The sequence below is a fragment of the Mustela nigripes genome, chromosome 6, assembly GCF_022355385.1.
Source record: "Mustela nigripes isolate SB6536 chromosome 6, MUSNIG.SB6536, whole genome shotgun sequence".
NCBI lineage: Eukaryota > Metazoa > Chordata > Mammalia > Carnivora > Mustelidae > Mustela > Mustela nigripes.
Genome location: NC_081562.1, coordinates 83584882 through 83600109, shown reverse-complemented (window position 1 = coordinate 83600109; position 15228 = coordinate 83584882). Strand labels below are relative to the sequence as shown.

Sequence of the window (15228 nt, the reverse complement as noted above, 5' to 3'; positions counted from 1 at the left end):
CCCCCCATTTTATTTTTGTTTTTCAACATTTCCTTAGCGATTCGGGGTCTCTTCTGATTCCATACAAATTTTAAAAACATTTTTCACTTCAAAAAATTGTAAACATATAGGAAAATTGCAAGAATAATATGATAGTATAACTTTCAGCTAGATCCACAAATTGGTAGCATTTTGCTACATATACTTTATTAATTTATCTATATGTATGTATTGTATTATGTATGTATTTATATCTGTCTATCTAATTTGACCTGCTGAATATTTTGAAAGTAATGTATGTCAACTGCAACACCTCACTTGTGAATACTTAAGCATTCATCTCTTACGAATAAGGATATTTTCTTACATAATCACAATCCCACTGACAGACCTGCAATAAATAACAGTAATTTAATAAATATCCAATCCTGAGTTTGTGTTTTAACAGATGGAATTTGAAGCCTTTTGAAATGTAGTTACTGCTTCTTTGCCCTCCAAGATAGTATCTCACTATGTTACAGCGTCATTCTTTTGGTGTTTCACCATGTTGTCCAAGTTTCTAGGACAAATGTGGCTGTTATAAGGTACCACCGATGTGAGGTAGTAAGCTTTGTCATTTGGAGCTCTTACTGGCAAGCTGGAACTGGAAACTCCAGAAGGCGATCTTAGTTACTGTGCGCTGTATACAGCTAGTCCTCACTCATGTGGAGAAGAAGTTTAAAATCTTGTCAATCAATTGCTTAATAAGAATTACTGTGATTTGTCTTTCTCTGCTTGACTTATTTCGCTAAGCATGATACGCTCTAGTTCCGTATGTAAATCCTTGGGAAATTTTACTGAAGTCTAATTTATGTAATAATACTATTGATTTCCAGGTTTGTTTAGTAAAGTTTTGTGAAATGAAACCAGACCAAAGACCTCCCTAAACCCACCCCAAAACATATGAGGTATCTCATGAGTGGAGGAGTGGAACATAAAGCAAAACCAGGACACATATAGAAGGTTATCTTTGGCCCTTCTTATTTTATATTTTATTTATATATATTTTATATATTTATATATAAATATCATATATTTATATATTTACATATGTTTGTTTATATTTATATCTTATATTTTCCCCCCAATGCCAAGTGCCCCTTATAAAGTAAGGGGTTTTAACTAATACCATTTAGAAGCTTATATCTTGGTTACATAGACTGGCTTGTCTCTTTCCTTACTTCTTTTCTTTACTTTCCTTTTCTTTCTTTCTTTCAAGCAGTATCTCACTCATTCATTCACTCATTTGTTCATGTTTTTCATTATCACATTCTGAATAACCCACATGAGCTATTTATTATGCTTGGTACCTTTTGTCTGACTTTGAAATTAACACTTCTCAGGGAACTTTTAGTTTGGGCAAGAGCTAACTAACTTCCTCCACATAGTGATGTTAATATGTAGAAACAAATCTATTCTATTACATTTCCAGAGCTGTTTATTTTACATTTTTAAATAGAGACTAAAAAATAAATCAGTAATGGTCATGTTTCAGGAATGAACCACAATAAAAAATGGAAGTTTTAATGTAAAATTTAAAGCACCTTATTGAGATGACATTGACAAAAAGCTGAACATATTTAATGTATAAATTCATTGAGTTTGAAGATGTTTATATTGGTGAGATCACCATTACAATCTATGCCATAAATATATTCATCATTTCCAAAAGTCTTCTCCTACTCTCTTTATTTTTGTGACTTATTGTGTGTGATAAGAACATTGAAGATATATCATGTTAGCCACTTTTTAAGTATATAATGCAGTATTACTAATTATTGTCACCATGGCATATGGTAGATCTCAGAACTTAATCATCTTATATAACAGATTTTGAACCCTTTGACTAATACCTCCCTATTTTGTCCTACTCTTAATCCCTGGTAGCCATATTCTACTCTCTGCTTCTATGAGTTTGACTATTTTAGACTCCTCATATAAGTATTATCCTGTAGTATTTTTCCTCCTGCGTCTGACTTATTTCACTTAGTGTATAATCCTCCAAGTTCATCCATGTTTTTGCAAATGGCAGGATTTCCTTTTTTTAAGGCTGAATAATACTCTATTAAATGTATATATGACATTTTCTTTATCCATTAACCTATGATGGACTCTTACCATGTCTTGGCTACTGTGAATAATATGAAATGAATATTGGAATGCACATATTTCTTCAAGAGAAACTTTCACAAGGAAACTCCTTCACTGTCAGCCAGGCCAGGGATTCTGGGTAGGTTGGTTGATGGAGACCTTGAGCAGGCTGGCTGAAGGGAGTATGTGGGTTGGCCTTGTGCCTTTTGCTGGGTATGTGGGCAGGTAAATCAGGGGCAGGGATCTGTGGGTATGCTTGCTCTCTCTTTGTCCCATGGGAGAACTTGTGGGTCTAGGATATCTTTTTTTGCAGTTCTCTGTGCTGAGTTTCAAGAAGTTTGACACAGGTGAAGTTATTTCTTACCCTTTCAAATGTGTCTTTCTCATTTATGTGTTCCATCAGGGTGCTGTAATCTGTCACCTGGATTCTAGATCTTTCATAAAGGTATTTTCATCCATGGATGGTTGTTCAGTTGGTGTTTTTTTTTTTTTTTTTTTTGCAGAGCCGTGGTTCCTTTATTCTTTCTTTCTTTTTTTTTTATAATTTTTTTTATTTTTTATAAACATATATTTTTATCCCCAGGGGTACAGGTCTGTGAATCACCAGGTTTCAGTTGGTGTTTCTTTAAGGGAATAAGGTCTGGGACCTCTTATTCCTCCATCTTACTAACATCCATAATTTTATTTTTAAAAGATTGTTCTGAGAACCTCTAAATTATGTTAAAGGAGAAGCTTACTGGAAAATCAAACCCCTAGCATTGACTTTTATCACAGTGGTTGTTTCTTTACAAGGTATTGCCTTGATCCAAGGTTTGGATTCTCCTTGCAGTTCATGGAATCTCTGGATCTAGTTAGTTGGACTATGTTTGTTAGTAGCCAAGAGAAAGGGAATTTTATTTTGTATGTACAATATATAACAATACAACACAAGACTCACTCCTGCTTACTGTGAACCCTTACTTGGGTTCTCTTGTTTTGCTCTGGGAGTGATGGGGTGATCTCAGGATGAGCATTGGCAGCCCCAAGGATAATATTGCTATATCGAAAGAGTGAAAGAGGAAGAATTTACAAGATTATCTCCATGTTATGACCCTAAGTAATTGCCCACAATTTATTATTTTACATTGCTAGTGTTGAATCCATCATAAATGTTAACTTCCAATATATGATTTTCTACCTCTCCCTTAAGAATACTAAAACAGTATTCTTAATATTGACTTTACAAGCTGAAAAATTTTATTACTTACTGGATCTGAAAGGATTGTTGCCACAAAACATTGTACTACTAAATGTGAGTTCAGATAATTGGGTTTTGTCTCTCACATGGACTGGGATGCTTAACTGTTCAGTTAGTGAATCAACAACAGAATAGTTCCCTCAGTCTTCACTGATGGAGTAAATGAAGTAGTGTTGAATTATAATAGCAAGGGCCAGAAAGCACCTCCAGTTTGAGGCAAGAATATTGAACAGTTATATTGAGACTCGGGTGATGCCTAAAATATACAGATGTAGTGAAAAGAAGGGCTATCTGTACCCCAACGTTTATAGCAGCAATGGCCACAGTCGCCAAACTGTGGAAAGAGCCAAGGTGGCCTTCAGCCCATGAATTGATAAAGAAGATATGGCCCATATATATTATGCTTTCATCAGAAAGGATGAATACCCAACTTTTGTATCAACATGAATGAGACTGGAGGAGACTATGCTGAGTGAAATAAGCCAAGCAGAGAGTCAATTATCATATGGTTTCACTTACTTGTGGAGCATAAGGAATAACATGGAGGACATTAGGAGAAGGAAAGGAAAAGTGAATTAGGGGAAATCAGAGGGGGAGATGAACCATGAGAGACTGTGGACTCTGAGAAACAAACTGAGGGTTTTGGAGGGGAGGGGGGTAGGGAGTTAGGTGAGCCTGGTGGTGAGTACTAAGGAGGGCACATAATGCATGGAGCACTGGGTGTGGTACATAAACAAATCTTGAAACACTGAAAAAATAAAATTTAAAATAAAATAACAGGCCAGTATGTGGATATATGCACAAGTTTCAAAGTATGAAGTGAGAGTTTAGAGAACCACGTGTGGGCCTTAAAACCTGCAATAATGGCCTATACAGGAGTGGTGACTACATATATTCCTGAATATGTGATTTTTAGGGTTAGCATGGTGATCCAATCAAAGCATTGTCCTATTAAGTAGGAAGAGCTTCTCATGACCCATTGTAGTCATAGCACTGCCCATAGAATCCCACCTAGAACATCACTGGGTATCATGATCTAGGCTACCAATTTTTAAAACTTTATTATTATTTTGTGAATGTATGTTAAAATTAAATTACAATATGAAACCATTAAATAAAATGAAAGAAATTTAAAATTAGAACAATCCAGAACAATCTAATTCCACGTCTAGTTTCTAATTCCTTGATGTCTTATTGTCCTCCTATCCTATAATAGTTTCTTACACTTAATCATGGCTTCTATGCCCATGATTTTTTTTTTAATTTTTATTTTATTTTCAGTGTAACAGTATTCATTGTTTTTGCACCACACCCAGTGGTGTGGTGCAATCTGTGACCTCTCTAATACCCACCACCTGGTTCCCCCAACCTCCAACCCCCAGCCCTTTCAAACCCTTCAGATTGTTTTTCAGAGTCCATAGTCTCTCCTATGTCCTGCCATTTTAAGTCACTCCCCTTCCAGTGTGCATACTTTTATCATTATCAATACCATTATAATTTATTGTGTAGATATGGGCATGCTCACACACATACATAAGCACAACGAATAATCTCATTTACACTTTATTGAAAACAAATAGAAACAGTCAAATGGAAACTCACTTCTTGCACTCTTGACCATCTCTCCTAGACATAGACTAGACAAAATATCTCTGCTCCTACCTAAGTCCTTTTAATCTAGACTTAATCCTACCTCAACTTCTCAAGTAATTCACTCCTGAAATTTTCTTCTCTGCCTTCTTCTCATATCAGGAAACTTCTTTTCAAATGTATCACTCTAAACTACATAAAAGGATTATGGCTCCAAAAAAAGATTATAATCAAAAATAGGATCTTGCCTTATTTAAAATATCAATGACAAGATGATGACCAAGAAATTAACTTTTAAATAACTGAATGTGGATTGTGAGATGGTAATGAAAAGATATTCATGTAGAATAAGATCAAGGTGGTGGGGTACTGAGAGGCACTGAAAGACTTTTGGTGGATCTTCTTGTTTTCCAGAGAGAATACTTCTCTACATGGCAATGAAAAACTACAGTGCTATCAGTGAGTTCATTCTCCTTGGACTATCTACTGACCCCAAAATTCAGGACATACTCTTCATGCTATTCCTTCTGATTTATCTCTTCACTCTGATGGGAAATTTCTTGATGCTGCTGGTGATTAAGGCTGATTCCCACCTTCACATGCCCATGTACTTCTTTTTGAGACAGCTCTCCTTCCTGGACCTCTGCCACTCATCTGTCACAGTCCCCAAGATGCTGGAGAATCTACTTTCTGAAAGCAAAACCATCTTTGTAGAGAGCTGTCTGGCTCAGGCCTTCTTTGTCTTTGCCACCGGAGGTACTGAGGCCTGTCTGCTGGCTGTGATGGCCTATGACCGCTATGTAGCCATCACCTCCCCTCTGCTCTATGGCCAGGTGATGAGCAACCAGCTCTGTGTTGGGATGGTGTGGGGTTCCTGGGGCCTGGCCTTTGCTGATGCTCTCATCAATATCCTCTTGGCTGTCAATTTAGACTACTGTGAGGACCAGACTATTCCTCACTTCAGCTGTGAGCTGTCTTCTCTCTTCCCTCTGTCTTGCTCTGATACATCCATCAACTTCACACTCCTGCTCTGCTCCTCTGTCCTACATTTCTTTGGAACCTTCATTATGATTTTTTCCTCCTATGTCCGAATTGTCTCCACCATCCTGAGCATTAGCTCTACCTCAGGCAGAGGCAAGGCCTTCTCCACCTGCTCCTCCCACCTCACTACTGTGACTTTGTTCTATAGCTCAGGTTTCCTCAGCTACCTCTTACCAACTTCAGGCTCCCCTCTGGAGATGATATTCTCTTTACAGTACAGTGTGGTCACTCCCATGCTAAATCCCCTCATTTATAGCCTGCAGAACAAGGAGGTGAAGACAGCATTGGGAAGAATGTTCAGAAAATATTTTCATTCTCTCATGTGATAGATCCCAAGTCATGACTAAAGGGAACTGAACTACTATGCTACATGATCAAATAATGAACTTTAAGGAGAGTTTCTTCGTTGTCCATGATGTTAGATGCTACAGAGAACGTGGTGGCATTTATTTTCTTGAAGATGCTTATGAAGAGGACAGAAAACTAATATCTCAGGATGATTAGTGTACATTCTTGTTCAGAAAAGGAGAAATGAATCAGATAGCCTTCTTTTTTAGGGGATAATTTTATAAAAGTGTTAATTTATTTTTCATGTCTATGTGGGCATCTGTTGCTATTGGCTTCTCATTACTCCTTCACACTTCTTCAAATAATTACATCTAAATCCTTAGGAAAACTAGTTCTTTCAAATTCTTATCTGTAAAACAGGGTGATCCTGTAGCCTAAGATAGGCTAACTTTTCTGTCCCTTTCTCCTAACAGTGAGCTGAGGTAAGAATTAAAACCAAGACCCAAGTGAGGTTATTCAGAATCTTACTCTAGGAAATTCGAGTACTTAGCAGGAATAAACAACAAGAAAAGACAGCATTTAGAACAGAGTCAATCTGAGCGTAATGCCTAAAGACACCATGAAATCCAGCTCCCCTAGCAGTTGTCCTTCATTAGGTCATATTAATACAGTAACAATATAGTAACAATTGTTATATATATATAGTTACAATATAGTATTATATATAGTTATAGTAACTATTGTTACTATTGTGTATATAGTTTCAATATAGTAACTATTGTAACAATAGCTAATTTGTTACATTTCTTAACTCATGTCAAAAAGTATGCTAATAAGTTCCTGTGATAGACAGGCTGGCTCCCCAAAGAGCTCCTCCTAAATCCCTGGAAACTATGAATATGTTATATGGCTTTAGGGATTGAGCAGATGTATAAAATTATAGACCTTAAAATAGGGAGAGTATCCTGGATTATCCAGGTGGGTTCAGTCTAATCACATGAATCCTTAAAAGCAGGGAAAATTCTCCAGCTGTAGTCAGGAACAACAAGCCAGAAGGGAAGGTCAAAGATAATATAAGCATTATTGGCTTGATTGGGCCTTGTGTGATCCAGAAGAATGGAATCAGTTGAGCCCATCCAGATTCTGATATAAAGATCTCTGAGATAATATATTTCTGCCATTTTAAGTCACTACATTTGTGGTAATTTGTTATAGGGCAATAGAAAACTAATACAGTACCTTATTTTTGTTACCCTACTTAATCATCTCAGCAGGTATGAGATAGGTTTATTGTTAATTTTCCTTTACTGGTGAGGAAATGAAGACGTTTGCCTGTCCAGTGACTCACAGCAAGGAAATGGCGGAGCTGGAGTTTAACCTATGCAGTTTGAACATACTCTTAGTATGCCCTCTCCATTAAGTCTACAAAGCTCATGGATCCTTCTTAAAATTATTTACTATCAGATGCAGTTGCTTACAATCAAAGAATGGTAACTGATACAGGTATCAAAGGTGAAATTAAGTCAACTGAATTAGTGAAATACAAAGTGTTTAGAATTAGTTATTTGGTTAAGATTTGAGAAAACAAAGTATTTAGTATGCTACCCTTTCTCTTCTGTTTTATGAGTCATCCCCCCCCCCCCAAAAAAAAAAAAAAACTTCCTTTTCTGCCTTTAATCAGGTTATCCACAGGCAGTTTCTGTTGCTTTCAAAGAAAGAAAATTAGTTTTGAAATTGGAACTGGAGACTGATTTGTAAACAACTCCTCTCAGGGAAGTAAGGATATGTAGAAATAGTTATTGTGCTAAGATCTGTACAATGAAGTGAATTGTCTTTTCATTTTTTTTTTTTTCTGCTCATGATATATAATTGCCACCCTTAAGGCCCACGATTGCCTGAGACAGTGGACTTGTGCTAAGCCTCTGAATAAGGAGAAAATGCTAAAATTAAGCAAGTCCAAGAGAAAGAGGAATGCCAAGACTACAGGTCTTCTATTGTCAAGATAATTATTTCATTTCTTGATTTTTGATCTTCAGGTACAGAATGAACTTCAGGGCCTTTCTTTTCCTATGCTGAAAGGATATCTTTCATTTTATAGACACAAAGTAGAGTCTATACAAAATAACTCAGACTGGTTCCATGAATTTACTATCACAACAGGTTGCTTATAGGAGAATTAGATGTTTATCAGGGAATTGCATCATCTGAATAATTGGAATAATGACATCATGGAGAATTTGGAGGACCTTGAAAAAATGAACCTCCAATCCCTCTAAAGCTACAATGTCTACCTTGCTTGGCATGCTATCTCTCTAATGGAAGAAAGCTAGTTTATCATATGCTTTCACTTACTTGGGGAACATACGGAATAACATGGAGGACATTAGGAGAAGGAAAGGAAAAGCAAAGGGGGGAAATCAGAGAGGGAAATGAATCATGAGAGACTATGGACTCCAAGAAACAAACTGAGGGTTTTAGAGGAGAGGGGCATGGGGGAATGGGTAAGCCTGGTGGTGGGTATTAAGGAGGGTACATATTACATGGAGCACTGGGTGTTATGCATAAACAATGAGTCATGGAACACTGCATCAAAAACTAATGACGTATTGTAGGGTGACTGACATGAACACAATAAAAATTAAAAAAAAAAGAAATCTAGTAACTCCTTCTATCTTATATTCTTCTATAATGCTCTGTTGAGGCCTAGAATTCAAATTAACATGACCTGAAAGCTAAAATCAGAACCAAAGAAGGAAAGAATTACACATAAAAGAAATAATAGTAATGGATGAATTTTATCTCAAATAATCTAGGGAATTTTTCTAGGAGTTTATATTTCTCTTAACTGAAGCATGTATATTTAATTTCTGTGTACTGTTTTTTAAAATTTTTTATTTTAATTCTCAGTGTACTAGAATTCATTGTTTATGCACCATCCCCAGTGCTCCATGCAATACGTGCCCTTCACAGATTCTTTTTCAGAGTCCATAGTCTCTCATGGTTCATCTCTGTGTAGTGTTTTTAAAATAATTTTTACATATATTAATTTATCCAGACACCATTTTATATAAATACCTGAATGGATCCTATCATACAGTCTATTTCCTGGTGATTTTGGGGGGCAGGAGGAGTCACTACCCTTCAACATTTTCTCCTACTTATTCTCTACTCAAGGTAACCCATGTTAACCACAAAGTATTTATCTTTCTTAGCTTTCTTTGTCTTATATATTCATGTTCGAGTTTCTGCACACGTATTCTGTCATCTATGTGCATATATAGAAGCTTTTCCATCTCTGTTTAAAAACTATATATAATACATATTTTCTTTTCTCATTCATTAATAATTTATAAAACTTATTACATGTCAAATGGCATAGCTCCAATTCATTTTTTTGTGTTTCAGCATTAAATCCCAACTTGTGAATGTGTCCTAATTTCTCAAGCCATTTCCCTACATATGGATTCACTTTGCTTCCATTTAAAAAAAAAAAAAAAGTGTTTATATGAGTATAGTTGACATACAATGTTACATTAGTTTCAGGTTTACAACGTAGTGATTCAACTTTTATATCTTATGTTAGGCTCACCACACGTGACCTTCTGTCATAATACAACACTATTACAATATCATATTCCTTATGCTGTGTCTTTTATTCCTGGATTTATTACTTTCATAGCTGGAAGCCTGTATCTCCCACTCCCCTTCACTGATTTTGCCCATCCCCTGACCCATCTTCCTTCCAGCAATCATCAATTATTTGTATTTACAGGTCAGATTTTGCTTTTTGCTTATTTGCTTATTCATTTGTTTTTTTTCCACTTTATTTTATTTCTTTTCAGTGTCCCAGCATTCATTGTTTACGCACCACACCCAGTGCTCCATGCAATATGTGCCCTCCATAATACCCACCACCAGGCTCACCCAACTCCTTTTGGGGTTCCCCTCCAAAATCCCTCCCTTCCAAAACCCTGTTTTTTTTCTCAGATTCCACAGTCTCTCGTGGTTCGTCTCCCCCTCCAAGTTCCTCCAACTCACTTCTCTCCAATTCCCAATGTCCTCCATGCTATTGCTTATGTTCCACAAGTAAGTGAAACCATATGATAATGGACTCTTTCTGCTTGACTTATTTCACTCAGCATAATCTCTTCCAGTCCTGTCCATGTTGCTACAAAAGTTGGGTATTCATCCTTTCTGATGGAGGCATAATACTCCATTGTATATATGGACCATATCTTCTTTATTCATTTGTTCATTGAAGGGCCTCTTGGTTCTTTCCACAGTTTGGCATTTGTTTTGTTTTTAGACCACGTATAAGTGAAATCATATGGTATTTGTCTTTCTCATTTTGACATATTTTGCTTAGCTAAAATATGGAAGCAACTTTGTTTCAATTTTTTTAACCACTACAAAAAATTCTACAATAAACATTTCTCAGTACATAGTACAGAAATTTAGTGTTTTTGTTTCTCTGGAATTGATTCCCAGAAATAGAATTGTAAAGTGTATACATATTTCTAATTCTAATTGACGTTGCCAAATTGTTTACCAGGTATACTTTACATTTTCACCAGCAGAGTAAGAGTGCCCTTTAACCCCTACTGAGTCTGCAATATATTATAGTTTATTATATAATGATATTTTTATTTCAGTTTGTATTTTTTTAAGATTTTATTTATTTGACAGAGAGAGACACAGAGTTAGAGGAAACACAAGCAGGGGAAGTGGGAAATGAAGAAGCAGGCTTCTTGCCAAGCAGGAAGCCCAGTGCAGGGCTTGAACCCAGGATGCCGGGATCATGACCTGAGCTGAAAGGCAGATGCTTAACAACTGAGCCACCCAGATGCCCCTTCAGTTTGTATTCTTTTGACTAGTAGGCAATATTAATGTCTTTTCACATATTAGTTGACCATTTGCATTTGTTGTTTTGTGAAGATCATATCCATAGCCCATTTTACTTTTGGCTTGTTTGCTGTTTTTATTAATGTTTTAGAGCACTTTACATTTCAGGTATGTTAACCATTTGTATTCTATGCAGCAAGTGTCTTTTCAGCTCTATTATGTGCTCTTGTCTTTTTTTAATGGTATATTTTGCCAAGCCAAAGTTTTTTTTTATGTATTCATACATAAATAAATAAGTTATGAAACATTAAACATTATAAACATTAAGTCTATTTACCTATCTAGGTAAAGATATACCTCAGCTTTGATTTTAAAAAGTTTCCTAGATGTTATTATTAGTCTTTAATTTTTAACTTTTTACATTTAAGTCTGTAATCATTTGGAATTCATGTTTGTACTTGGTGTGAAATAGATGTCTATCTTCATTAAGTTATGATGGATAACAACTTGTGACAGCAACATTAATGACTCATTCTTTGAAGAAGCCTTTGATCTTGATGAAGTCACAAAAGTTTTTTGCTTTTCTTTCCTTTGGAGACATGTCTTGAAAGAAGTTGCTGTGGCTGATGTTGAAGAGGTTACTGCCTATGTTCTCCTCTAGGATTTTGATAGATTCCTGCCTCATGTTGAGGTCTTTTATCCACTCTGAGTTTATCTTTGTGTATGGTGTTAAAGAATGGTCAAGTTTAATTATTCTGCATATAGCTGTCCAATTTTCCCAGCACCATGAGAGACTGGACTCTGAGAAATAAACTGAAGGTTTTGGAGGGTAGGAGGATGGAGTGTTGGATGAGTCTGGTGGTGGGTACTGGGGAGGGCACATATTGCATGAAGCACCAGATGTGGTGCATAAACATTGAATCTTGGAACACTGAAAAAAATAAAATTAAAAAAAGTATCTTAGGGAATAATTGTTATGGCTTCCATCACTAATGGCATTCTTTGCAGATCCTATTCCCCTGTGCATGGCACTTCCTTTATTTAAGTGAGAGCGGAAGATGAGAGATCATAGGCCTCATGAGGCCAGAAAAGCAGGACAGGGGAAGATGGGTTGCCCAGAGAGTACTCTACTCATAAGCTTCTCCCCAAGTATAGAATCATTGACAGGAGGGTAAGGAGATTGGGTAGAATTTGTCAGCTCTGCTTTTACCAGTTTGTCCACCACCTTCCATCTCTACTGCTGTCACCTTATACAAGCCACCGTACTTTCTTGATTAGATGACCTCAAGGACCTCCTCACTAAGTCTTCCTGCTCCTACTTGTGCTCCTTCATGATCCAAGGTCCATCCAACAAACACCAGGATCTCCTTATTAGGAGACAAATCATATCTCCTTATTCCACAGTTAAATCTTCCCCCCGCCTCTGCCTGCCTCTCTGCCTACTTGTGATCTCTCTCTCTGTCAAATAAATAAATAAATAAAAAGTCTTTGAAAAAAATTTAGGATTGTTTGTTGGAGCACTTTGAAAAATGCCGGTGGAATTTTGATCAGGATAGCATTGAAAGTATAGATTGCTCTAGGCAGTATAGACATTTTTAACAATGTTTATTCTTCTGATCCATGAGCATGGAATGCTTTTCCTTCTTTTTGTGTCTTCTTCAATTTCTGCACAGCAAAGGAAACAGTCAACAAAACAAAGAGGCAGTTCATGGAATGAGAGAGGATATTCGCAAATGACACTACAGACAAAGGGCTGATATCCAAGATCGATAAGAACTCCTCATACTCAACACTAAAAAATAGATAATCCACATCAAAAAATGGGCAGAAGATATGGTCCATATATACAATGGGATATTATGCCTCCAATAAGAAAGGATGAATACCCAATTTTTGTATCCACATCGATAGGACTGCAGGGAAGGGGAAGGAGTAGGGTTTGGGTAAGCCTGGTGGTGTGTATTAAGGAGGGCACATATTGCATGGACTACTGGGTGTGATGCGTAAACAATGAATCTTGGAGCACTGAAAAAATAAAGTTTAGGGGAGGAGTCAAGATGGCGGAGAAGTAGCAGGCTGAGACTACATCAGGTAGCAGGAGATCAGCTAGATAGCTTATCTAAACATTGCAAACACCTACAGCTCCAACAGGAGATCGAAGAGAAGAAGAACAGCAATTCTAGAAACAGAAAATCAACCACTTTCTGAAAAGTATGACTGGCGGAGAAGTGAATCCAAAGCGATGGGAAGATAGACCATGGGGGGAGGGGCCAGCTACCTGCAAGCGGTGGAGAAATGGGGCATAAATCAGAACATTTAAAAGTCTGTTCTGCTGAGGGACTTTGCTCCAGAGGCTAAACCGGGGTGAAGCCCACATGGGGTCAGCAAGGTCCCAGATCCCACAGGGTCACAGAAGGATTGGGGGTGTCTGAATGTCACAGAGCTTACAGGTATTAGAGCGGGGAAGCTGGCTACAGAGACAGAGCCAAGGAGTGAGCTCTCAGCTCGGGGTTACCTTGAACCAGTCACAGGCTGGGTGAGCTCAGAACGTGCCAGAGGCCAGGGAGACGGGAGTGATTGGGTGCTATTCTCTGAGGGCGCACTGAGGAGTGGGGTCCTGAGCCCTCAGCTCCTCCGGGCTGGATACTGGGAGGCTGCCATTTTCATTCCCATCCTCTGGAACTTTACGGAAAGCATTCAGGGAACAAAAGCTCCCGAAACCAAACCTGAGTGGATTACTCAGACCAGCCCCTGGTAAGGGCAGTGCAATTCTGCCTGGGGCAAAGACACTTGAGAATCACTACAACAGGCCCCTCCTCCAGAAGACCAACAAGAAATCCAGCCAGGACCAAGTTCACCTACCAAGGAGTGCAGGTTCAATACCAAGGAGAGCAGTGGAATTCCAGAGGAGGAGAAAGCAAAGCACGGAACTCGTGGCTTTTTTCCCATGATTCTTTAGTCTCGCAGTTAATTTAACTTTTTTCAATCTTTTTTTTTTCTTCTTCTGCTAATTTTTTTTAACTTTACACTTTTCTTTTTTAACGTTTTTAAACTAGTTTATCTAATTATATAAATATTTTTCTTTTTTATATTTGTTCTTTGTTTTCATTTTTAAATTTATTTTTTATTTATTTTCAGCATAACAGTATTCATTATTTTCACACCACACCCAGAGCTCCATGCAATCCGTGCCCTCTATAATACCCACCACCTGGCTCCCCCAACCTCCCATCCCACACCACTTCAAACCCCTCAGATTGTTTTTCAGAGTCCATAGTCTCTCGTGGTTCACCTCCCCTTCCAATTGCCCCCAACTCCCTTCTCCTCTTTAACTCCCCATGTCCTCCATGCTATTTGTTATGCTCCACAAATAAGTGAAACCATGTGATAATTGACTCTCTGCTTGACTTATTTCACTCAGCATAATCTCTTCCAGTCCCGTCCATGTTGCTACAAAAGTTGGGTATTCATCCTTTCTGATGGAGGCATAATACTCCATAGTGTATATGGACCACATTTTCCTTTTGTTTTCGTTTTTAATTGTTTCTTTTTTTTTTTCCAGAACCTCTTTTTATCCCCTTTCTCCCCCCACGACTTGGGGTCTCTTCTGATTTCCTTAAAGCATATTTTCCTGGGGTCTTTGCCACTCTTTTAGTATTTTACTTGCTCCTTCATATACTTTTATCTGGACAAAATGACAAGGCGGAAAAATTCACCACAAAAAAAAGAACAAGAGGCAGTAGCAAAGGCTAGGGACCTAATCAATACAGACATTGGTAATATGTCAGATCGAGTTCAGAATGACGATTCTCAAGGTTTTAGCCGGGCTCAAAAATGGCATGGAAGATATTAGAGAAACCCTCTCAGGAGATATAAAAGTTTTCTCTGGAGAAATAAAAGAACTAAAATCTAATGAAGTTGAAATAAAAAAAGCTATTAATGAGGTGCAATAAAAAAGGGAGGCTCTCACTGCTAGGATAAAAGAGGCAGAAGAAAGAATTAGTGATATAGAAGACCAAATGACAGAGAATAAGGAAACTGAGCAAAAGAGGGACAAACAACTACTGGACCACGAGGGGAGAATTCGAGAGATAAGTGACACCATAAGACAAAACAACATT

The 15228-nt window shown here is 37.4% G+C and overlaps 1 protein-coding gene across 1 annotated transcript; it reads left to right on the top strand.

Moving 5' to 3' along the window:
- Positions 1–5367: 5367 nt before the first annotated feature.
- LOC132020672 (olfactory receptor 8S1-like) lies at positions 5368–6303 on the top strand. The gene has a single exon (XM_059404816.1). The coding sequence runs from the start codon at positions 5368–5370 to the stop codon at positions 6301–6303; it is 936 nt and encodes a 311-aa protein (XP_059260799.1).
- The last annotated feature ends 8925 nt before the right edge of the window (positions 6304–15228 follow it).

Coding starts and splice junctions, on each gene's coding strand:
- LOC132020672 (XM_059404816.1), top strand. CDS start 5,368: ATGGCAATGAAAAACTACAGTGCTATCAGTGAGTTCATTCTCCTTGGA.